General features: G+C 35.5%; 1 protein-coding gene across 1 annotated transcript in view; it reads right to left on the bottom strand.

Annotated features, from left to right (window-relative positions):
- Nucleotides 1-27,054, bottom strand: part of DACH1 (dachshund family transcription factor 1) — a 351,097-nt gene that overhangs the window by 10,737 nt on the left and 313,306 nt on the right. Inside the window, exons 9-11 of the mRNA XM_030469246.1 lie at nucleotides 23,642-23,785; nucleotides 23,101-23,169; nucleotides 19,200-19,266 (exon numbers count right to left, since the gene is read on the bottom strand). Of these exons, the coding sequence (XP_030325106.1) occupies nucleotides 19,244-19,266; nucleotides 23,101-23,169; nucleotides 23,642-23,785 (236 nt within the window). The 3' untranslated portion in view covers nucleotides 19,200-19,243. The remainder of the gene's footprint in view (nucleotides 1-19,199; nucleotides 19,267-23,100; nucleotides 23,170-23,641; nucleotides 23,786-27,054) is intronic.

The following is a 27,054-nucleotide window of genomic DNA, read 5'->3' as shown; positions in this document are numbered from 1 at the left end:
CATGCCCTAAGAAATGAGCAATGAGCAGGAGTCACACATATGCTTACTACCACATAGAAGTATGAATGGACCTTTATGAATTTCCCAGAGTTTAGCATTAATGGCATAACTAGAAAACAGAAAAAAAACAGCTCATGTTGATTCTGAGGAAGACTTCAAGCTGAAAGATGCATATGGGGTTTAATATAGTAGTTAGTTATTAAGCCATACTTCAACAAAACGCATTTGTTTCTATAAGAAAGGAAAAAAATGCTAGCTTTTTAAATTACAAGGGAACTTTGTTTCTATGACAAGTGCTAATGCTGGCCCAGGCAGATTGTTTTTTTCATTCATAACTCAAACAAGTTCCCCTAACTGACTGTAAACTTCCATCTTGGGCATATCTTCATATGTACATTCAGTACTGTGGTGACAAGCCAACCTTTCCCATTCCCTCTCAGTGGTAACATAATTTCAGACAGCTACTTCAAAATTATTATTCTACCCTCCCAGGAAAAACTCAATTAGCCTTAGAGCCAGGTGGTTTGAATTTGGCACCACTCTGTGTCTTTGCCAATAGAGGCTCCTCAGAAAAAACAGCATGTCATGACAGACTGTGTCCTGGATGCACCCCACTACAGAAATCCCAGACCATATGGAAGCAGCATGCTTGCCCAGAGAGAACTTAGCACCATGGTCCATCATCAAAAAGTAAGCAAGAGGTAAAAGAATGGCTAAATTAAACCACAGAGCAGTCTTAGCAGTGACTCTGGGATCAAGTGACTGCCTTGGAATTAGAAGCAATGACCTGTGCAAAGTATCTGAAGTGTAAAATATTCTTGCTTGGAAGTGTGATTTTGTCAAGACAGAAGAAATGAAAAACTCTACTTCATGGTTGCTCTTTCTTTTTTCTTCCTCTTTTCCCTCAGCTTTCACTTACACTGTTTATTTTCAATAGCATCTTACTAATGGGGTTGTAAAAGTCACCTGCAGGACCTCCAGTATTTAGGTTACTGGTTATCAAGCTCACGGTGAATTCAGACTGGAATAATTTCAGAAGAGGCTACTAATATAATCAAAAAACAGAGTCCCCAACAGGAAAATAGGATTAATTTATATGCTTATCATAGAAAAGCAACCAATTATTCCTTGTATATACATTAAATAGTTAAAAAAGACAAAACCAGATGTGGTTCACACATCTTTAACAGGTGTGTTAAAATGGTCTTTAAGATGGTGCTTGCGATAGAATAACCTGGAAATACAGATTTTAAAGCCCATCAGGTCCTATCTGTAATGTTATGCCATTAATAGGAAGAGAGGAAAGAGCTGAGTATATCCTGAATGTGTTTACTGAGTATCTGGTCTGGCAAAATAGACTTGGCTATAAAGTTTATTGTAGCTGCAAATTCTAAGACAGCCACAGGTTTTGGAAGAATAAAAATAAAAAAACAAAAGAAAAAAAACCCAAAACAACAAAAAACAAACAAAAAACCAGACCAAAACAAAAACCCTACAGGGAAATCTTAGTTGTTAATTCCAGAAAATAGGATTCTTTTGTGCAGCGAGTGTTTAAGATCAAAACTTTGTAACTATTGGCATTCGGAATTGGAACAGAACTGATTTTTGCAAGTTATAACAGTGTTACAGCATTTCAGTATTTTAGCATTGGGAACCAGATTGCTTTGGATGACATAGTTACTGCAGTGATAGTAATTGTGATTGTCACAACAAATTTAATGGTAAGGTTGAAAATGGAACTGTTCCTGCAGTCAGTTATACCACTTTTATGATGCTTCCAGTACTTTCAGTGAAGCCAAGGATTCTGATCCAAGCACAATATTTTTATGTTCAGTTCATCAATGTGCAAACATGCTGTTCTCTCTTCAGTGGCTAAGAGTGTATATCTTTGAGTCATGGTGTAAAGCTAAATATGAGAGCAAATTATTGCTGCTTTTTATTTTATGCTTGTATTCAATACAGCTTGATTGCTTGAAAGGACTTGAAGCCAGCATATTGCAGTCTGAAACAATATCATGAAAAATACATGTCTTTTAATGCAAGGGTTGCACCAACAGTTTGTCACAGGCAAAATCCGCAGAATCAACAGAGACTAAATAAACAAGTCAAGACTTAAATTATCTAATATAGCAGTTTGTATTTTTAACAATCTCTATTCTAATTTCGGGCACATAAACCAGAACTGTAAATTTTTTGGTCCTGACTTCGTAACACTTGGTTTCCAAGGCCAGCTGTAGCACTTTGTGATCCATCCTTTCTAATGTCCATGACAAAACACACTATTATGCTGTTGCTGCTTTTCCTAAGCTATTAGAGGCTGCATCACTTTTAAAAAATAAGGCTGACAAGAACATAATAGAAAAAATGTTCCTTTTACCATTACTGATACACACTTCATGTTTCTCAACTAGGAGAACCAAAATGACATCACATTATCATTATATATACTGCTGTCTCCCAGGATGTCCTTCAGGTGTTATGGAACCTTACAATAACTGAAATACTTCCTGGGAAGGGTTGAAAAGCCAAAGATTTCTTTTTGAAGCTACTGGTCTATTCTAAAGAATAGATTTTCCTCTTTACAAGCCAGCTGGCAGTTCACTGGAAGAATACTTATTACAGAGATATGCTGACAGCAAATTTTAGCTATAGATGGAACGTGATGCTGGCTGAGTGTTCCTTCCAAATGTCTTAATTTTAGTTCCACTTCCTTTATACTTAAATTTTTTGGTTGAGTTATTACTTTTCCTTTTATTCTTTCATAGGAACTTGAGATACTAATAGACATGGGTCAAATTTCAAACCAAATCCATGGGAATGCTGAATGCTTGAATTAAACAAAGCTTAAATGTTTTATGTTATCATTCTTAATTGTACCAATACAAAAATAACCACTGCTAGAAAATGCCTTTTTTAAAATTCAAGTAATTTTGGCCTAGTAATTGTCTGCTTTTCTGGTTTACAATAAGGTATTTACATTAATATTGCAGATTAAGAATTTGTTCATCTTAATATAAAATATGAAATATTTCTGAAGGACATAAAATTATCTTTTTTTTTCCTTTCTTTCCTTTTTTTTTTTAATCAAAGTGGGAAAGAAAAAGGACAAAACCCTAAAACAATCAAAAATCTCTGGCCTCTTCAAAATTTAACCATCAGACCATCAGCTGGTTTAAATTAATAACACTTTATTTACATAATTTTTTTTTTCTTTTTCTTTTTTTTTTTAACTGTCATAAAAGTAATATAGCTATTGAGTTGGAGTTAGTTTAGGAAGGTTGCCTTCTTAAATCTTAATATTGTTCAAAGTGCTGCCTGCTTGACACAACCTCACCATACAGTTTTCTTTACATTTGAAGTCTTTACTGCCCATTTGCCTCTTGAATATCTGAAGTGAATGTTGAACTCTCATTTTTTTTTAACAAGACTTCTGACCCCATAGTTAGTTTAGAGAGACTGTCACTTATTAGACCAAAGTGCTACCACTCAGTAATACACCACTCTTGATCTGACACAGAAAAACTGAGCTAAGTCAGTCTATTAAATTTTTCTCATATGAAAATCCAGGCAGGCTGCCTTCATACAAAATTATGGCTATCAAGTATTTCTTTAGTAAATCCCATAGAAAATTTTTTGCATTTCCCTGAACTAGATTTGAAACTAATTATAATTAGTTGCTAATAGTTGTAAAATGCTGCCTCTTGCATCTCTGTTTGCCACTTCTTAATGCCTGAGATTCTGATCAGTCGCCAAATAAAATACGAAAGCAGAAGCTAATAACATAACTGAATTTCTACTGTGTTTTTCATCCAAGATCCAGAATACTTTACAAACATTAATTAAGTTTCACAACACCCTTGTGAGACACCAAAGCACTGGTGCTGCCATCAAGAAATGAGTAGATAAAGACTGTAGTAGACTTGTCCTGGCTTATGGCACTGGTGAAAATGCACTGAAGCCTGTGAAATGAGTTATTCCCCTACCACATCATTTAACAGCAAAAGATAACACCTAAAGCATGTAAGTAACCCAAGTGCTTTCCTCCAGGAACTGAATTCACCTTTTCCAGAATGTGACTGAGCTTCCTAAATTTTTTTGTAGAGGTCTATGCCAGGGTACTCTAGCTAAGCTCCTTCCATAGACAAAGTTCACACATTGATGAACTGTGCTGTAGGTGCTTCTCTCTGCTCCATCCACAGAGGGTTGAAGGTGACAAGCACAGATGTAGATGTCTATGCTTGTAGACCTCTATGCTTCATCAGGTTAATTTCATCTCATGTCTTGTTTGCAACCTGAACTACACTTAAAGGACGAAACATTTGCTAGTTGTCCATTACAAATTATTAATGATATAGTAATAGTTACGGTAATATAATGCAAATATAATTGTAATTTGATACAATTTTTCCTTCTAGAGTTCTGTGATACTTCATCTAACCTCTTTTTCTACCTCTCAATTTATGTCCACTTTTGTTCTTATTTCAGAGTTTTTGGAATGCTTCTTTAGACTCTTTGTTTTATGCCTTGTGCCTCCTATGGTAGCATCCAAACAAAATAAATACTGCAAAGCTTCAGGATTAACGCAGAATTCAAGTTATCCTTTCTACACCTGTGAGGGTAATGCTTTATACAGAGGTAATGCTTTATCCTCAGAAATATACAGTATGGAAACACTACAAAATTATACCAAGCAGAGAAGGAATTGTCAGGTGTGAATAGTTTCCCAGAAGTGATGCACAATTAATCATTTCCAACATCAGTAGTTACAAGAAGTGACTGAAATGCAGCAGCTTGAAGTGTGTTTACTGTCACAAGTGATGTTGGAATTCTGAGGCAAGCAAATAAGGAAAATACACAACAGAAGAGATTCATCACATTAACTTCAGACACCTGCACTGTAGATAGCTGTGTTTGAGCCAGTTTTGTAGACTCCCTTTATGATCAATGAAGAAACTTGTAAGTTATGATTCATTTTCTTCAAAGGGAGAGATGTGTCTATTACTCTTCATTGACTTTAATAGGAGTCCAGCCAAATAGCTCAGATAAAGACATCTACCCCACAAAAGTGTGAAGTGAAACATATCCCTCCCACTGATATTGTTTGGTGTTTTATAGATAATTACATTGCCTCAGCAGCTATTCCACACCTTCATAATATACCACAATATCTATATTGCCATTACGGTATCAGCAAAGTTCCACTATATCAGTAGAAAAAATTATAGGATAATGTAGTAAAGAATATATGGCTATGTATAGAGTCTTGATGGCTTAGCCATCTCATTTCTTAAATTCCTTTATACAATGACTGCTGTACCTGAAAGCACTCTTAAACAGCTCCTTGGCTTTCTAAGGTATCATGTCTAAATTGAATTCAGATACATTAATGTGTTTATAAACTCCTTGTGCAAGGATTTAAGCAAAGGCAGGAGTATTGAAAATGAGTACAAATCCCGTCATGTGAAAATATAGTTTCTTTGTATTCTAAAACCTCAATCATTTCCCTATTTCAAGTATACTCGTATTATTCCAATAATATTACACTTATCCTTGGAAAAAAAACTAAACTCCATTTCACAAATCTTACTATGTACAGCGTCAAAATTCTGTACAGAAGCTATTTTGTTTAAACCATGTTTTGCTATTATTTCTTCACAGACACTATTTCCAACAATGTTATGCAGCTGATACATTGCCTTCAGATTCTAGGTGGTCCCCTTTTTAAGTAACAGCCTTCACCTTTGTCCCTGAAATTCTCATCGTCGTCCTCTTACACCGACTCTTCCTACAGAAACACCTTTCTGCAAAGTTCTTCTTTTCATCTCCTCGCGCTCCCATATTCAAATTTTGCACAAAACTTTGATATTGATTTTTTTGGCAGTACATATTCTCCTTCTGGATGTCTACCTACTTTGGATATTGTCTTGAAGTTGCTGATCACTGCAACCTGTCATTTAAGTGGGTCCTCTGCCACTACCATCCTTTTTACTGTCATCAGGCTTACTACATGTTCAATCATTAAATGTCAGGCAGTAACTCACAAACTGTTTTTTTCCTCAACTGTTAGCCTAGCGGAGTATAAACTAACACCATATCAGGTATAAACTCCTGCAGTATTTTAAAATTTAGCCTATGATATTAGTCTCTTTTCCTATACATAATGTCTCCTTGCTAAAAGCTGTTATGTATCACAGATTGACAATAATAAAAAAGCCCAAAATGTTTACCTTGTTATCCCTGCTTGTAAAATTACCAAAAAAAATTACCATCAATTAACATGAAACTGAAGTCACTTAAAACCCCTTGGAAACTTTTGGTAGAGTGAATAGGATTACTCAAATTTGAAATGTTGCTGCAGTCCAGATGACACAAAATGTGTGACAATGTGTTTGTTTTTCAGATACTGTGGGTCTGAAGATATTTTTTTTGTATACTTCAGTTATAAAAACATTTAAAACATACAAACTTGTGCAATTTTTATTTTAATGAAGATGAGAAGTTCATTAACGAAGATAAATATTTCATTAGATGTTAAATAAAACAAAGAGATTTTTTGGCTTCTCTCAGCACAAAATTCCTTTGAAAGATTAATTAATACATGCAAATTATGCAAATTAGACCCATGCAAATATTTTATGAAGACAATTAAGGGAACCATTAATTACTGCTTTTTTTGCTTCAGTGAGATTCATTCATTTAATTTTAATTTCACTTTAACTGTTTTGATGTATAATCTTGCAGCTAAGAACTTTATCTTTCCTAGTGGGTCACTTAAACTTATAAATTTCATCAAGTGAGCAGCAACAGAAATCTGTAAAGATATTCTCTGGGCTATGTTTAGTATCAAGAGAAATTTTTAACACAATGCACTCCTAGAAACTGCAAAACTGGAAGGGAATGTGAGCTCATTCTTGGACAAGGTTCAACTGCTGGAAAAGCAATTAATTTGCTTTGGCTGTGCTAATATAGGGGAATTAGAAAGTGTGACACAAGACAAATAGAAATAATTAGTTCTCCAAAATGATGTTCTCATTAATATGGTTTGAACAGTAGAAATAAAAAACATTATTGTGGCATGTCTGCATTCTGTCCCTAGCCACAGGAGGTAGAAAAATGCAAGATACAGCATTTTTTCACCTTTGTAGTTTGCTTGGTGGTGGCAGGTTTTTTTTTACTGTAGGTTTTAAGAAAAACAAAGTGAGGACCTGATTCTGTTATATAAAGCCTGCTCTTGCACAAAGTATGAGGGATCCCTAGGTTCCTAGACTGTATTCTTCCTGTGAAAATATGAAGCTATAAATCTTATTGAGTAGGCTTTTCATATTACACTGAAGTTCCTACACTGAAACTTTGATTTCAATATTGTTCATTTAAATCACATTTTATGATAAGAAGGACACAAGGTAAGTCTATCCTGTACTTTAAGCTACTATAGCAAAAGATTAATCTATCAGAAGAGTTTATAAAAACCTTCCCATATCTGATAACATAAAAGTTAAGTTTTCCTTTTCCATAATATGAACACAAATGCATGCATCTGACAAACTATACAGACGATTTCAGTTGCTCTCATTCTTAACACTTACATGAGTGAAAAATGAGTTTTATACAAGCAATGAATATCACTAACTGGTACTCTTCACAAAAACAGGCTGTTAGAAGAACATTTGCTCATTTACACTCTAAATTTCTTAGTATGTTGCAGAGTTAAAGTTAATGGAATGTTATGTGGCCCACTCAGACTGATATAATACGATTTTAAATTTATAATGTATATAATATTCAACTTGCAGGTGATTTGCCTTCCAGCTGTTTACCAAGTTCCAACTGAAGGCACTGCCCTCCGAAAGCTTTTCTGTGTACATACCTTTCATCTTACTAAAGTGCAATGATTTAATTTCATTTATTTATTTTTCCACTTTGGTGGCAAATTTCCAGTATCTGACAGAAATTGAGATTTTTCTCTTTAAATACAAGAAGGAGAGATAAAACATGGCCATGGTTTGACGTTTTTTGATGGGTGATTACTACCATTAAGAAAATTCTCAAGCGCAATTACCACAGCGGTTTAGCAAAAATATTCAAGGAAACTTTTAGAACTTATACTGTAATAATACTGTGCAAACAGAAGTTTGACTTCAGGGAAAGTTGATAAGAGAAAATGTATTGAAATTAAAACTTTCTCATTCTTTGAATAGTCATTTATTCTTTAACATGCATATAATACTTCCATGTTCCTAATTTTGTAAATGTGTCAGTTAGACGCAAAATTCTGGGAAGTGCCTCCTTCCTTGAGCATCAGTTCAGCAGGTAGTCAGCTTTTTTTGCAAACTTATATTAAACATGGCTGTCTTTATTTTAAGCCAAATCTTAGAACTAGGGTTTAATACCTCACCTTCATACCATACCTAGACATTTCTAGGCTAGCCTTTGATAAAAGGTTTTTGGTATTCAAATACTGTTCTCCCTTTGTTAGGATTGTCTTAGTCTCCATCCACATTCTTCCTCAGTTTGAGCTTTTTGGCTTCTCCCTCAACTTTCTGTTTTAGTTTCTCAGGGCTGTGATCTTCCTGCCATTGTCTCCTTCTCCATGCTTCACATCCAAGTAGTCTAATCCACAAATAGCCACCCTGTTGACAGCTGATATAGCCCTTTGTACTCCAGGTCTGGTCCCTTTTGTCTGACCTAAAACTTCAGGCTTCTTTTTTAACTCTGTGTGGAAGTTTAGCTGCTATGCCAATCTCAGGTTGGAAAAACAGAGCTCTTAATCATTTTCTCCTTCACATTCCTCATACTCTTTCCCTCTACTTACTAGAGTCACACCTCTTAGTCACTATGAACTGCTCTTTTAATCTTGTCTATCCATGAAATGTGTTACTTCTAAGTCTTCATTACAACATAGCATCTAAATTTATTCTCATAAGAAAACCATGTTCCTCATTTTCCCATTCCTCTGTCTAACTGTAAACTCATACAATGTTTCTCCTCCTCATATCTTACCTACTAAAGCTTACTTCTGTCTGATTTATACAAACAAATCCATATGGAAAATATATTTTACTAGTCTGTGTCTTTTAATTGTCACCCCTTTTCAGTTCCTTCACTAGATATCCCTTGTAACAAATGGAAACACACAAATTGACAGGTTTTGCCTTACCCTTCTCCTTGTGCATTGCTCTTTACAAAAATGCTTCAAATTGGAGTGATGCTTCCAAATAAGAATCCTCATAGCTTTTTCCCCTGTTCGCCATGCTTAAGACCCTCATGCAATGTTCACAAGACTCATTACAACACTGCCAGCTTGAAATTTGTATTTGTAGGTGAATCTAACAGCAAAAGCTAGGATCATGAATGGTACCTGAATCAGGAATGTGATCAAAAAGGTGGGTTCATGAACACAGAGCACTTCCCACATGAACTGAAGAAATCATTGATCAGCAGTCACTTACATCTCATAGTGATACCCTCATCTCAAACAGTACTTTAAGGGAACTGACTTTTTTTTTTTTTCTATATTCCTTTACCAATTTTTGTTTATCTCGGTCATGAATGGGGACAGTAATATGAAAAAATTGATAGCATATATAGGTAGGGATGATAATTAAAAAAGATTTAATGATTACTATCGCACCACTATTGCTGGTGTAAGATAGGTTTACTTCATAGAAGAAATGAATTGAGTGCACTTCCATGTAAATTGCTGGTAATTAATTTGCTTTTTGCTATTCCCATATAATACTTGGGGACAGATTTGCATTTGACAATTCAGGTTTAATTGTTACATCTTACTTGTTTTTTTGACCATAACATTGAAACAAAAGCATGTACTAATTCATGCATGCTTAGCCTTCAGCTTCTGAAGTACAGAAAGCTGATACTGGTTAATCTTCTATTCCATGAATAGAAAGGTATAGCTAGGTATTGGGCTTGTCTGTATACCAGGAAGCTGAACAAAGAAATTCAATGGAGCTTTGGGGTTAGGAATCTGGCAGAACCTACAGATTCAATAACTCATTCACAGAATCACAGAATGTTATTTCCCATTTCTTTAGCTTCAAACCTTGCAGGTGTCATTATGCAAGGTACTGTAACCAAAATGCTGACACTTATCTAGAAATAACAGAATCTGGAGCTTATATGGCAGGACTTTTTTTACAAAAGCTGACCATGTAGGGTCAACTGGATATGTGAGGGGTAATTGCATAAAATAAATAAGCAAATAATGCTACACAACATGTGTTGCTGTGTTTTCAAAGCCGTGTCTAACAAAGGAAGGACTTGGCAAGACTTATACCAGATGCACTTGGACATTACCCTGATAGTCACAGAGTTTAGCCATAAGTATGAACAAGTGGAGAGCAAGCACAGATGAATCGTTACATGTATTCTGTTAGCATGAAGTTCTGGGACATCAATGCACCACAAATATTTAAGTGGGGAAATTTCATCTAATGTCTATTCAATGAGACAACATGAAGGAACATATAAAAGGGAAGGCAGAAACATGAAAGGCAGAATGAAAATTTTAGCTTTTGTGTGATTTAGGTTCAGTCCCTGATCTACCACAGATTTCCAACATATCCACAATCAAGCTCCTTAGATCCTCTCTGATATCAAGATAATTGCTTTATTCTACATCACATCAGGAATTTAAATCCATTACAGATTGCATTCAGATATTCCAATAGTAAAATTTCTACTAGCTGTTCAGATACTCCTAACTGTTCAGAAGCAGCTCAAAATAATGTATCTGAGACAGAATACACAGCTACAAACAAAATAAACAAATAAATGAATGAAACAATAAATAAGTATATGTTTCCTAAAACTTTCCATCCTTTAGTGATGTTTTAATAGTTGAATTATCCTCTGACAATAAATAACAGCAATTTAAGAGACTATTTTCTCACTAACTTTGTTGGATTTACTGACTCTGTTTTCTCATGAATAATCTGCCCTTAAACAGTTTCTCAGAACTGTTATGCACAACCATGCTTATCTTCAACTTATTTCCTGATTTTGTTTTCTGTTTCGATACACTTATTAACACTAGCAACTGAAAAGAATTATAAACTCTTAAATTAATTCTGTTGAATGTCTGTTGAAGACCAACTTTAGTTCTTAGGCTATTTCTACATGTGATGACTTTCGCAAGCTTCACGGTGAAAATGATTTTTTTTTTTTAACCAAAAAGAAAGGAAGCATCTGTGGAAAATTTTTAATACTGTAGAAATAGAAGGCAAAGATGTTTCAAAGAACAGAGAAGGTACAAAAATACTCTAAGCCATATCAACAAAGCTCTGGCCTGGCATATTCATGGCCAGCTCTGTATTTGTCTAAGGGCCAAATGTACGGAATAATGTATCAGATCATTATCAGATCTTCTTGAAAGTCTGAGAATTTGTGTTTCTTAAAAAACAAACAAACAAACAACCCCCCTGAAACTTCAAACAAACAAATAAAAAAAAATCCAAACCAAAAAAAACCCCACACAATTTTTTTCCACACCTCACTTTTTCCTTTCTCATTCTAATTGGCATGTCCACAGATAACAGGAGAGCAAGGTCTAAAGAAATTATCCCATGAATGTTTGTGTGTTTCCACCAAAAATCACAGAATCACTGAGCCTGGAAAGAACCTCTGAGATCATGAGGTCCAGCACAGTCTGCTCTTATAATCCAGCTAAGAATGCATTATACTCAAAGGTGTTACAAATGAGCAAAAAGGGCTTGATTCAACATCTAGAATGATTTCAGTCAGCCTTCTATATATCCTGTGTGGCTTCCAGATGCTGCTCCAGAAGGGCCTGGGTCTTCCACAGACATGATTAACCTTATACAGATGTCTCAGATTCCCTGGGGCATCTCAAACAGCACTAGTCATCTGCTTGTGGACAACCAAATCACTTTTTAAATAGTGTAAGAATTAATGTAAAGATAAGAGCATCTTTACTTCTCTCAGAAAACCTTTCCAGAGTTTCAGACATGCAGGGAAGAGATGGGAAATTGATGATGCACCTTCCTCAGCAGACCAGCTCACTTGACTTGCTAGGAAATTTTCTTCTTCAATGCAGGTAAAGGCTGACAGTCAAAAAGGGACACTGAACAGGATGGCCAAAGTTCATATTGCATGTTTTAAATATGACTGAACTTGAAATTCAAGATTTGAAATCCTATTTGGATTCAGTTCTTCTTTTTCCCTGCTCAAGCTGTAGTACCTTTCAGGAAGGAGACATGGATCTCCTTGTCTAACAGATTTTCTCCTATGTGTGCTTAGTAGATAAAATAACCTACTGGCTACTAGTTTGTACTAGCAGTTCTTTAAAGATCTCTGAAGCTCTTCTGGTGAAATTGAAAATTATTACTGTTATTTCAGCATACCAATTTTCTCCCTCATGCTTCACATTACAAGCCACAACAAGGTAAGTGCAAATATTAGAAAATCTCAAACCATTAAATATTTTGAGGTTTGTTGATGGAAAAGTCCTAATGATTTCATAGAAGAATGTAACACTAATATTGGCATGTTAAGTTCCTTTACAAGGAGGTGATAAACAAACTTCAGGCATTTTTTAATCTCTATACCAGTTTAAAACACAAACACAAAGGAAAACATCTTTATGACACACATTACAGCTGACATGATGACACTTTCCAGCACTTGTCTAGAAAGTAGTAAATGTGACTAAGAAAGAAGTAAAAAGGACACCTGTCTACACAGTGTAAAGGCAAACACTGAGAAACAGCTTACAGACAGCAAATGTATAGTTCAGCTGTGAATGAACTAAAAATCCACTTTGTTTATACTTGTTTCATGATAGGCTACAGAAAGGCCATTTCACTGAAACAGTGTTTTTGTTGTTGCTGTTTTAATCAATTTTTCATCCTGGTTTACAAATCAAAGTATTTTACTTCTTTCTCTGGAAGGGAAAAAGTGACTTGTTTTTTTGACAGATGAGACTATACTAGAAATGTGTGTTCAGGTTCCAGTCACCACCTGAGGGAGAAGGCGAAGGGAACAGAGCACTTATAGGAAACATAAAGAGGCAGGATGGTGACTTTCTGTGTCTCACCCTTCCCAGCTGGTAAGACAACTAGGGTGACCTTGGAAGTCTGATAGATAAGAATTCATCCATCCTGTCCTTTCCTCTTTGGATGGTCTGAACATGGAGGAGGAAGGAAGAGATGAACAAAAATGAAGTAAATCAAGACAATTCTATCTGAAGTCTTCACAGCCTCTTTGGCGCACAATGTGTTTTATTTAATACTCTCTTATTGTCCTGAATTTTCCCACTTGACTCACTTCATGCTTAGTCATTAATTTTAAACATAGTCACTTTAAAAGTGCACTGAAGTACAATGTTGGAAGAAAGCCTCTGATTGATTAATCATTTATTTCTGTAGCAAAGCCATGAACATATTTGATTTCTAGCAGCTTCATATGTATAAAGCTATAAAATGAGATGTAAATTGCAATAGATAGCAATTTCAAAGAAAATGTGGAAAACTTTATGCAAGAGCATAAGTGTTTGATGAGAAGGCTCTGTAAGAATACTTTGCAATGTAACTGTTTATTAAATCTATGTCTTTCCTTTGCTTTTTGGGTGATAGATAACAGGATTATGTACCTTAAAGTGTAAAGGTGTAGCTAACAATGACCTATGAACACTATGAAACAATTGCCTATTTATAGGTTCCTGCCTGCGATCAATACTACCTTCTGTTTAAGTTAATCAATGTTGTCTTTAATTGATTGGCTTGGGTTGAAAACTTGCCAAAGTGCTGAACTCCTGGGCAGGGGGGTAAGGAACATACTTAATGCAAAATTCAGATTTCAACTGCAGAAGACAGACAAACTGGGAAGAGAAATCATAATAAATGTCTAATGTACAATCTAGGTTTAAAATCTGAACTCTACTGTGCTGTCTGACAACCCAAAAAGTCGTCATAACAAATGTCTTTAAAAGTTTTGAACTGATAAACCTAGTAAAGCTTATTCTTCTTAAAGAAAATATAATATTTAAATTAGTGTACAAGGAGAGAGTCCAGCTCTTTCTAAAATGTATAAAAAATAGAGAACCTATTATTAGAGATATATCTTCTGCAACAGTAATGAAATTCAAGGTGGGGCATACAGATTAATGTTGTTTATTATTATGCATATAATTTCATAGAAATGCATGGCACTGTACAGATGAATAATAAGTACATGACCCTGACATTAATACCAAGTATTATACACTGCAGTCAAAGAGCACCTGAAGTTTAAGGCACTAATCAGAAGGAAAATAAAGCAGCATATCACGTCTTACTGCAAACAGGAACAATGTGCAACCAGCACATTTTTTGAGGAAGACTGAACAAAAATAAAATAGAATCAGGTGGACTAACCAAAGGAAGCTAGTAACATAATTCCAATAAATGTCACTGAGGGTTAGACACCACATTTCCAATACTTTCCCCACTTGAACACCACCACTAGGTATGAAAATATTTTTTTCTGAGAATGACAAAAGAGAAGAGCAATAATGAAAACACACAACCCTTCAGCTTCTAGAATTTAACACTCGCTGTCCATACATTTTCACCAGTGCATCGACTTGTTTGACAAAGGATGACAGAAACAAGACAGCAGACATCACTCCCCAGTGGATCACTTTTGCTCCATTCTGTTGCCCTTTTCACTTTTCTGGTAGCTCAGATTAGGTCTCTTACCTCGAGGTGCTAGAATAAACCTAAGGAGAGCAGTCATATTACAGAGATTGTCCTGTCTTATGCCTGAAGTTAACCAAAGCTGTAGAGAGTGAAACCAATTGTCTTACTGAACTTCAGAAATCCTAAGAATGGAAAACTTAAGGAAGAAACCTGAGAATCAGACAGGTTAAAAAAAAAAAAAAAAAAACGCAAAAAATCTGACAGATTGCTGGAAATCATGCTCTTCCAAGAAATGATATTTCACAAACACAGACAGACCTTCTTACTGTTTGCTAATTTCTAAGATGAAAATAGTTGGTTTCCTGGGTTTTGGTTTGGTTTTTTTGTTGTTTGATTTGTTTTTGGTTTTTTTAAATGTCCCAAAAGTCTAAGTAGCCTAAAAAATCACAGAAAAGTTCATCTTCAAAAAACCCCCCAGTTCACTATTTTGCCATTGCTGCTTCACAGAACCTTTTCATATTTCTGTGGGTCTAGAATCATCAGCTGTTTGTTTCCATAAACAGCCTGGCTAAGTAGCAGATGTTTCCTTGGGCAGTTATTCAATATATCTAGAAAAAAAATCCCTTTGCCTTCCAGGCTTCTGACAGCTTTGTTTCCAGCTCCTGACTTCTTTTCCCTGCTGAAATGTTCAACCTTTATAGCAGGCCTGCACAACAGGTGGGCTGTGGGTCTCTTGCAGATTGAAAAACCATTTGTTTTGGCCCATCAGCTGCTGAGAAGCATCATGTACTGTTTGATTTGCCCAGCTGCCAAGAGGCAGCAACAAGATGTCCAGCAGAAAATGCATATCTCCTAGCTTGTCACTGATCCCTCAGAATCCATGTATCTCCTATTCAGCCACCTGGTCAAGCAGCAGACACATAGCTCCAGATCATGCACACACATTGCATCACAGCTCAAAGAAGTGGCGTAATAAGAAAGATTTCAAAGTCATACTTGGCAGGGGGAGAGGTTGAAATAGAGGTGGAAGGAAAATGGGAAAGTGATGGTTCAAGCCAAGCTGAAGTACTGCTGAAATGAGTCACTGAGAAAAAAGAATGTCACGTGTGAAAATGAAAATGTATTTTCGTGCTGAAAAAAGACCTGATAAATCCATTTGATAATCCTGACTCTATGCTAAGCCCAAGCACCTTTCTTCTAGAAGTCACATGCAATAATGAGTAACAACAAATCCATACTTCTTACTAAGCAGCAATAAAAATGGAATAACTGATGAGCAAGGGTCAATTGAATCAAAATGTAGAATTTACAAGTTGATATTTATTTAACATTTCTAGGATGTTTTAATGAGAATAAAGGCCAAAAGAAAAAAAAACAACAAAACAAAACTTGATAAAATGTATAAAAAAATCACATGCTGTTTTTTCTTGGGTTTAATCAAATAATGTCATAGAGAATATATGAACATCAGTTTACATGGCATTATACAGATGGATGACCTCACCTTTGAGAAGCTATGGGAGCAAACGGAATTGCTTACAAATACGAGGAAGGGAGACACAGAGAGAAACAGACAGAAATACAAAGATACAAGATAGAAGCCCTGGGAGAAAGATGAAATTATTGAAGAGACTTTACAGAATAATGGATCAAAGAAATGGTCTTGATGTTGGTCATCACAGTCAATCTCATGGGCAAAATAAATGAATGAAAGACTAAAGGAAAGACATTTTAGTTAAATGTGCTGCGAAGAGAACTGAAGTCCCCAGAAAAGAAATAGATGTCCTGTCATTTGAGGATATTGAAAACTATTTTTAAAAAATCATTAGTTAATTTGAGAGTAGTCTTGCACTGGAAAATGTGTCCTACCTATGATTAGCAGCCAACAGTAATCTTCTCAAAGTCTAAAAACGTAAACTCATATAAAACTTAAGATTTAGAGAAATTAGGACAAGAAGTCTGATGCAGTTGGAATTGGAAATAAAGACAGCAAATGCGACTAGGGGGAGTGACTGAGACTGGTTAAGCACCCAGATATAAACACAGAAACCAGGGCACTGGAAGCCACTCTGAAAGTAAATTAGAAATAAAAAATGAGGAAGAAAGAGATTCTACAATTTGGGAGTGGATATCTAGGACTGATACAATGGCCAGAGAAGAGGAAGACAACAAGAATAAAAAAACTTGATGGAGGCACTGCTAATAGTGATACAGGTTGCAAGAAAAATGAAAGGAATATTCTGTGCTCAAGAGCACGAAATGTATCTCAAGATTTCCTTTATTTATGTCAACATGTATATGTAAAACCCCTGTGGCAAAATGGTTGTTCTTTAGACCACAGTACTTACAATAAGAAATTAAAGTTTATCAGTTACTTTGTTAGCTTTAGCATTGTGAATCTAAAGAATCAAGTCCACAAGGTTGTCAGATATCCTTTCAGAGTGAAACTTCTGACTTTTTAACTTACTTTAAAAGAAACCCTGGGAAATGTTTGCCTAGGACATTATTCAGTGGTGAAGCAGAAGACTCAACTGTTAGGAAATGCCAAAATTGAGTTTTAACATAGAAAGGAAATTGAGATAATAATTTACACCTCTTCTGTAAAGCATGATGTCTAATTATGAAAGTATTATATAAAACCCAGGTATTATATAAAGCATGAGAACACACATTGAGCACTGAAGATAAAGAAAATATTGGAGAGATATCCATTCATACTACTACATCCTTGTCTCTGGCAATGAATGAGACAGGATAGTGTGAAAAATACAGTATCTAATCATGTAATTAAAGATTGTATCTTGATGCATATACAAAGATGGTTGAACAAAGGTGCTGAAGAGAACCTTAATTCTACCATTTCCTAATTTTTGAATGTTTGACTTTACAGCCTTGATAATGGTTTTATCCAATAAAGTTTATGATCTCATAAGTAATATCATCACACATTTCCACATGCTTTTGTCCAAGATTTATACATGAGGAATGGAATTGTGCACACAAGCGTCACAGAACAATCAAAAGTTCCTTTTCAGTGTGGAAGTCCTTCAGATAGCTACCTTTCAAACACAAATATAGCAAGAAAGAATCAAGGACTATCATTTGCTGAAATGATTACACAGATTTTTGCTCGCTGAAAAATAGATGAAAAAAGTTTCAAACCAGCACAGAAAAAAATTAGGTTAGATTTTCAGGCAAATGACTGAAGCTCCATCCAAGCAACTTCTGTTAACGTGGAGGGCAGCTGTAGGGCAGCTTTACCCTAGGTACTTAGGAAGCAAAGTGCACACACTAGGTTCTTGGTATGGCAAAGTTAAATCACAATTTCTTTCTCACTCATTCTCAGTAGCCTTCAAAGGCCTCACAGTTAGCTTTATACAGGACCATGCAGTCAGTGAGCTGAGTTGCATTCACTTTCTTTCTTTACTCCTGAATCTGCTCAACATCTCCATTTTCTGCCTTGCCCTTTCTGGGAAGGAAAAAGACAGGTGGCCCTGGAAGTTTTTATGTGTATGATAGCTGAGTGGCTCTTTTTCTTACATCAGGAGAGCATAATCTGAAGCCACAGTTAACTATTAATCTAGGCCTATAGCAGAGGGGGAGAACTAGAACAAGGCATGAAGAAATGGTGGGAAAGGGTTTGGAAAGCATATGCCCATTTTGGTAAGAGACAGGGAGAGTAAAAGAACATATTCATTTGTCAAAAAGCTAGAAGGGAAAAAATATTTGCATCAGAATATGGAATAGTGGTATGAAATTTTAATTGATGGAGAAAAAGAACAAAATTTGCACTGGAGGAGAATGCCTCATAAAGGAAAGATTGACTGAAAGTAGAATAGGACAGGAAAATTTCAAAGACAGTTTTAAAGTGTAATGGTTCTCTTGGAACAAAACCAGACATTTGGGGAAAAAAAGAAAAAAGACAGGCCTGAGAATACACGTGAACTGGACAGATTAGCAAAAAACAATGGAGCTGGCTTCATAAGAAGCCATTATGATGAAATGTAGAAGTTGGAAATGTACTGGAAGAAATCAGAAAAGACACTGACTGAGGCAATTGCGAGAAAACAGAAAGGAAACGGATAAGATAAACAAAACAGCAGCCTGAGAGAGAGAGAATTTGGTTGTTTCCTGTTTGGGATAAAAGCCCAGAACAATTTGGGAGTCACTTTGGAAAAGGAAGATACGACAGGGACACCATATGAAAAGAATGGTCAATGGGGAAGACAGTCCATAAGTAGAGAACTTTTAGATGAGTTTAGATAATGCACAAAGGGAGTTGTGATTAAATGGAATGAAGATGATTGTATAGGACTTGGGAGGGAAGCTGCTGGGAGACAGAAAACTGGGAATTTGGGATTTGTAGAGGAAAAGAATAATTAATAATGTAGACAGATAAACAAATAGTAAGTAACCAGATGGGGAAGAAAAAGTGAATGGAAATGAGAAAGTAAGAGAGGCAGTAAATGTCATAGTTCTAGTGCTTAGTAAGAGGTCTGATAACAAAACAGTATATAAAAGTCAAACATTATCTTTGTATGGTACCTTTTTGTGTGGGATGAGGGGGTCTTGGGAAACCGGATTGGGAGCTAGGCATAGGCATCTAGTGAACCTACAATATGTATGGAGAAGAGGATAATCTGCTTTATTATTATTTAAAACAGAAGCAAGAAAGAAAACATTTAAACCCGTGTCTACACCAGTTCCTAATAACTTAGCATCTATTTGAAACTGTTAAAAAAATTTGAGACCCATAATTGGTTTATTTATTATGCTATTTGCTAGCATTTTATGGATATTCCAGGAAACTATTATCTATCCGGTGCTTAAAAAAACCCAAACCCAACCCTAAAATATTTTCGTTGCTTCTTTTTATAGTCTCATATTCATATGTCTTTTTATTACCTCTCCCATTTTACAAAAGACTTAACATGAACTGAAAATGAATCTGAAGGAGTGGTACATGATAAAAAATAGAACAGAACATACCTCACTTATTGACAAATGCCATTATCTATTATGTTTAAATTAGTTCTCTCCCCTACTTGCAAAAGTGGTAGTTAAAAGTAACAACATTAAATGTAACCTCAAGGTGACCAGTATGCTTTTATTTAAATTTTCCACAGAACACAGCAGTTTTCCTACTTTTGTTTGCTTTGTTACAGACCTGCAGAGCACGCTTAATACAGCAACTTGCAAAAAAATAATGATTGTGGATAAAGATACTATTGCCCCAGACGTGCTTTGATACTGATATCCAGATATACTTTTGAGAGAGGTAAGAAAAGAGTATTTCCTCAGTGAACAATTTTTTCCAGAACCTGAAACATGACAGAAGTAGTATTATATCCCTTATTATGAAATATATTGTATATTCTATATAATAATTATTCGATAGTGCATACTAGGGTATACAAAATACCATCTACAGATGAAATGTAAGGACCTAATCGACATTTTGTGAAATTGGAAAGACAGGGTCTTTAATGATAAAATTTAAAGAAAACTGTTGGGGAAATCTCAGCTTCACCCATTGGGAAGTTTTTGTAGAGTTTTGCAACTAAACTCTTGAAGAAGCCCACCTGTACTGAGCATGTTTTATCCTAGAGCTGCAGGAATAAAGCAGTTCTTTCCCTGCAGTTCTCTCTCCTCATTCCTGCCATCAACTACCATTCTAAATATTGAAGTAAGAACAAAGAAATCTTCTTTGTTTTTCTCTCAGTGCTTGTTTCCCTGATATCCAGGCAGATGCAGAAGAAGAAACAGAATGTATACTGAAAGCAGTAGGGAATGTGAGCTTGATGGGGAGGAAAGGGGAAGCAAAGAATGTGGACAGAGATGTAGTATCACAGAGAAAAGACTGGTGATGGGGAATCAGTGCAGCATAAGCTCTTGAAATGGCTGGCCATGAGGGGAGGCAACAGGAAGGGTCAGACAGAAGCAGGGGGCTAGGAGGTTACTGAGAAGAGAGAGAGCTTTTCATTAAAGGAATAATCAGGGTGGCATGAAACAGTTCAGCAGAATGGGAAATTAGGGGAAAAAAGAAACACAATACAATGTAGAGTAAGGAAAGGGTGAGATTAGCCATTAATGGAAGCTGGAATTGGAATGAGGATGAAGAAACCAGGAATAAGTGAGAGACAGAGATAGAAGGGGGGATGCTGCAGGGGGCATAGAGAAAAAGGGAGGTTGATGGTGAAAGGGAATCCTCCTTCTAGTGTTAGAAGTGAACACAAAGAGTCCTGAGACTTAGCAGTATTCAGCTGCTGTTAACTAGTTCTTGAACTATTTCTGAGAACTGTCATTTGGTAATAGCTGATCTGCAATGACAATAAGTTCCTACAGTTATATTTGTGCTGAACTGCTGTGTGACAGTTAAGGTGAATATGTTAAATGATAGGAAATTGCAACTCTATTTCTGGCTTCTTGTTTCCTTTTCTTAAAAAAAACCAACAACCCTATTTTAATTATGAGTTAAGACTGCAAAGTAGAGACAGAAAATGTCAGAATTAAGGTTGCCTTTCAATGTGATCCAATGTCACAACTGGAATATGGTAGGGCCTACTCTTTAATTAAATAATACTCTGTGGGTTGTTGATTTTTCCTTGCACCACCTTGGGCAGATGAGTCAAGGAAAGGTAATAATTACTGAGCATGTTGCTTGTTAGTCCTTCATTTCATTTGTTGCAGAAATGGAAATATATGAAATGAATGTAAGTAGGCAGAGGACAGCTGGAAAAGAATGGATAATCATGGTTAAAAGCTGAAGAGCTTCTCTTAAGTAGTTGGGATAAGTCCTTCAGAATATGCACTTTCAAAATACTCAGGAATTATGTGTTGCTGATTTTATAAATATTCAGCTTGGTATCTCAGCCTATAAGCAAAACTGAATCCAACAGGAACAGTTATTTTAAATACACTGAATGCATATGTCAAAAATGCGAAGTATCCTGAAAAAAAAGGTCCTAGCTACTTGAAAGTTAAGCAATTCGTCACCTTCATCTTTTTTTGTATCCCAGCTTTCAAACAGGAATACTATAAACTTCCCTTCCTTGTGGGAATGCTCTGAAGAGAAAGTAATTAATGTGTGGAAAGAGCTCAGATAACTGCAGTGACCAGTGTAACAGAATGGCCTCCTAAGAAATTACATGCCTGTCTTAAAAACAAACAAAAAAACAGATTATAATTAAATTATATAATGACTGGATTCTTACTAAATTAATTCTGTCAAATGGTGCTTTGAATAAGACACACGTTTTATGGGAAGGAAAGTAGGATTCTGGAATAATAAACTCTTAAGATTTACCCACTTTACAGGCAACATTTACTCTGGCATACTCCAACTTCAGAGTTACTGACTTTGCAGACATAATTTGCTTTCACTATAAATAATTTTGTTTATATACATGTATTTGTCCTACCTAAGAACTTATTGCCTCTTCTATATTTGTTTACATGCTCAGTGCATTAGAAGCTTGTTGACTTTTTATTCTTACAGCCTCCTTGTGGCACACCACTAACAACTCTTTAGGAGTTAGAAAAAGTGATTAAGTAACACACAGAAGATGTCAAATGATACTGTTAAGATGATTGACTTCAAACAGCAAAATAATGGCAATTGAGAGTGATTACTGGATCTAATCATTTTAGGCTTGCCTCTGAAAAATGTGCCTTCATTTACAATTGAAAACCTATTCTATTTTTACTGTTTAGTATTCATGTAGGTATTTGTCTGTTGACTAGAGAAGAGAAGATGTAACATAAATACTATCTTAAAAATTTGCTCTTTACTAATATATTGGTGTTTGCAGTATAAACATACATAAACATTTAGATTCACAAGGGAAGTAATATAGCTCTTTAGTATTTCATATATAAATTTACTCAGCAAATTTGTTTTATTAAAACATAACGGGATATGGTAAATAAAAAATCCAAGAAGGGAATAAACAGATTATTTATCTTTAATGCTCAGAGTAGCTTATTGAAACATACCTTTCAGTAGCTGCCACTGAATATTAGCTATGAAATTCCCATCATGTTTTTAATGTTGCCCATTAGGTTTAGCCATTTGCACAGTTAAAACCTTTGAAATGTTTCAAATATACCTTTAAAATCATTGTTGCCTCAAATCTAACTATACATATTTGCAAAAACAAGAACAAAAAAAAATCATTCAGCATGTCTGAGATTCAATCCAGTATTGCTTCAAATAAATTATTTTTCTTTAATTGCTCTGTATAAACAGAAATGACCTATTAATTTTTAAAAAAATCTATCAGCACAGAATGCATTCTCTCTTATAAACAAGCAAGATGAACTTGACCTTGTTTGAACTTGTTTTGATGTGGCCCAGATGGTAGGCTACATGCTTGAATAGCAGTCTAAAGCTGAGGAAAAACTCATATAGCAAGATCTAGATTTATAGCCTTTTGCAAATTCCTACCTTGTATTGTCCTTTCAGCATCTGTTCTGCCCCCGCTGCGGTCAGCTTCTATCTCTGGGGTCAGAGAGTCTAGAAACATAGAAAGGTAAGACTGACACATATTTCATTTGATTCTTATAGCCCTTTTTACAACCTGTTACTCCACAGCTGAATTACAATACAATCAACCTTTGTCAGTTTTTTTAATGTTGAACAATGACTGGAGGCCAGAACAATTTTTTGTTAGACTAGGAAGATTAATGAGCAATAGATTTTTCAAGCAAAAAGCAGGGGGAGATAAAGAATAAGAAAAAAAAAAATTGACTTCTCAAGCTAATAATATAAAATTGTCCTAGTCTGAACATTCTCTCCAGTGAGTGTATTTGCACATACTATATTGAGTAACAAAACAATAAAGAGAGGAGCATCATTTGCATGAAGGAAGGAATAGAGATTCTCTTTTTTTCCCCTTCCCACCATGTTATAAATTTTCAATATAATGAGCTTCTTTTGGGACTTAAATTGAAAGTTAATGACATAGAGGCAAAAACTCACTTCTTACCATTTAGGACCCTGAGACTATCTGTTGAAGCTGCCTGTTTCAGTGTCTGCTCTGCTTGCTCCCGTCGTTTAGTCTCAAACTCCAGTGCTTCCTGCAATTTCCTCTTTGCCTTCTTTTCCTTCTTTAGCCTTTTTTGAATTATTGCTAGGAAAAAAGAAAATTAGTGTACTCGAATTTGGATCTGAAACACGACTACATGATTACATGGTAAGAGTCTTGAGGAATGCTACAACCACAGCAGTTCATACAAATTGATTAATTATACAATACTGATTCCAATTACTTGAAATTTGCTAGAATCACACTAAGATGCAATAAAAGCTACTGTTCTGTACCGTGGTATTGAAAACTGTCAGTGACATGCAGCTATAGCATACCTGATTTTTTTTTTTTTAACAGAGTATCTATGAGAGCCCAAAACAGAAAACCAGCCATATAAATTACTTTTTGTGTCACCTGACATAGATACACCTCTGCCTATGCAACTGAGGTATTTTTTCAGGATTTAGGCCATGATGCTATTGCCCATAGCACACAGTACACACACAGGCATGAAGTCCTTGCCTGCCTGCCTGCCTGCAGCTTCTCTCCCACAAGAGGGAGATCCCACTGCTCAGGTGCCTGAGATGCGGGAGATGCTCAGCCCCCAGCCTGCTACGGACATTGTTCCTTAGGAAAAGAAAGGCTTTCTAACTCCCCTCCAAGCTGCTATTTTCTGCAAGCCACTGGAACCTTTGGTGTCTGATAACTTCCCCATATTTATTTCTTATCCACATTTCCCTTTGTCTTTCCCTTTTCCTTTCTTGATGTCTGTCAGCTCCTGCTCCATAATCCAACTAACCTTGAAGAACTCATAGCATATCCTTGATGGTCCTGGATCCTTCAGCCAAGTAAATATGACTCTGCTTTGTCAGGTGTGAGGGAAAGTATTAAGAAAGGAAGTAACATTTTATAATATAACCATTAGAAGGTCCTAATTTAGACAAAATGTTTTCCTTTTATCTCTTCAGTTCAAATTTTACAAGGAAAAGGACTGCAAGAACAGGACAAAAATTCATCACAATTTTCTTTTCTGTATTACTTATAACCATAAAAGACTTGCATGATTCCTAACTGAAGGAACATATCATAGGTTATGATGCTGATGGAAAACCATAAGTGAACCAATTTTTCTACTCAATAAAAGCCAAAGTGAACCCCTAAAAAAATCATGTGAAGTTGTAAAGCATAGCATTATCTCCCACCCCACACCCCAATCCTTCTTACATAGCACATTCAGGGTTTACAGGGATGTGCATGTAAGAAGCTTATTGCTCCTAAGATCTTCCTAGATAACCCTCTCCTTAAGAGCCTGACCCTAACTAAAGAAAAATATCTACTAAACTACTCACTGAAGAATTCTTTACACACACTAAAAGAATCCTCCCTACCAAAACCAGATACTACGTGACAGGAGGTTTGAATGCCAAGATCTACCCAGTGCTCTACCTCACTCAAATTTATCTCTGGTACATGTCTAGGGATGAATGCTGTAAAAAAGTAAAAATATACTAACACCAGTTCACAATCCCCATTTCCAGCACTCTGTGATGGTGGTATCTTTCACAAAGAGCTAGTAATGAAACTGTTAAAGGGAACCATTATTGCTATTCCTTTTTAATTTATATGCTAGTAATAGCCACTATTTGGGTGATTTTGGACTTTTTGTGTTGCTAGACAGAACTGCTCAGACACAAAATGAATAAAAGCACATGCTGTGTAGTCACAATAGCTACATAATTTACATCCAAGACTTTGATAGTATAAGCTAATTAGCTTGTAAAATAGTGGGTGCTATACAAAATGAGAAAGGAACAAAATTCCAAAGAGTACATGTACAAAGGCTAAACTAAATACATTTTGAATCATTGCAGTTTTAATGTTTTCATTATAAGTACTTTGAAAGTGATTGCAATAAATGAGAAGGAAACATATGTTGCTTTCTGAATTAAAATGTCATGATGGCTGACACATTGTAGATGTGACTACAGCACTCAGAGCCAGAATTAGCAAGCCCTTCCTGTGTAGCTGCTCACAGAAGACATATTATCCTGCTTTCTCCAACTGATGAGACATATCCTACAGCTTTAGGAATCACAAATTAGAATATTTACAAAGAAGGAGAGAAGCAGTGCAGTATAGTAAACAAGCAATTCTATAGAACACAGAGTAGCACCAGTGAATTTAATACTTAATGGCAAAAATATTCAGATATATCCACTAAAGGAGATTTTTCACTTGTGTTAACATGACAAGCAGGAGATAGATACTGCTTATTGCAGAAGACCTGAAAGGTTTTGACCTGCATGTGACACCGTGACTCTTGTCTATATGCTGTAGCTTTTAAGTATATTTCATTTGTATTTCATATGGCATCTCTTTAACTTAACAGGAACCTGGTACACTTCTCCCATCTTGCTCACACTTCTGGTAAGATATACAGAACTTTCTTTTAGAAATTACACTTGCAATCTGGTGAACAATTAGTACTTAAAACCTCCTATGTGTTTCTCTACCTTTAACTGAAGAATAAATTCTCACAATAATTACAATCTGGCCTTATTTTTTCTCTCCTACTCAGATCTGTTCATTTAAAATAATCCATTACTTTTCTTTCTTTTATACAGAAGTACACTAGCAGATACAGTCATCTGCATTATATTTGCTTTGCTGCATACCACCATTAAGAGTTCCAGTCCTCCTGTGTCTGATACTCTTACCAATGCAACATCATCATTAGAGGAATACAGGGGAAAAAACCAGGTAATACATCATGCTGAAAATAACATTGTCAATTATGTCAGTACACTGAACAAAATAAGGGACTAACCCATGCTCTTTCTAGACATATAACTTTGAGTAAAATTCACTGTGCTCGATTTTGCCCAATCAAAACTTACATGTCTGTTCCAGTCTATATTTTCTCTAGAGTTAAAGGGTAGAGAAAGAAGTCTTCACAGTGTAATTAAGCCCACTTACCTGTCTGTGAATAAGATAAATGGATCTTTTTCTGTATTGAACAGAATGGGAACTTACAGGATGTACTTAACTTTCAGATGGCAAAACTCAAGTAAGGTTAGATGGGTGTCCTCCAGTGTTTTTCTACTGTGCATGTGTTTGCCTAACTTTAAAAAGAACTATATATTTGAACAATTGTGAGACACAGAGGTGGAAGGATGTAAAGAATAACCAAGCTCTTTTACAAAAGTACTTCAAATGTGTAAGTGCTGCAACTGTACTGAGCAAAATAGTTGTGGACAATGTGATGATTCACTGAACAGCTATGATAATTCTTAATAGTAACTGTCTTTAAAAATTTATTTTCAAAAGTTAAAAAAGGGAAAAGAAGGATGTGACAGTCTTACCCTTTAATG

The sequence above is a fragment of the Calypte anna genome, chromosome 1, assembly GCF_003957555.1.
Source record: "Calypte anna isolate BGI_N300 chromosome 1, bCalAnn1_v1.p, whole genome shotgun sequence".
NCBI lineage: Eukaryota > Metazoa > Chordata > Aves > Apodiformes > Trochilidae > Calypte > Calypte anna.
This window is presented reverse-complemented; position numbering and strand designations above follow the sequence as displayed.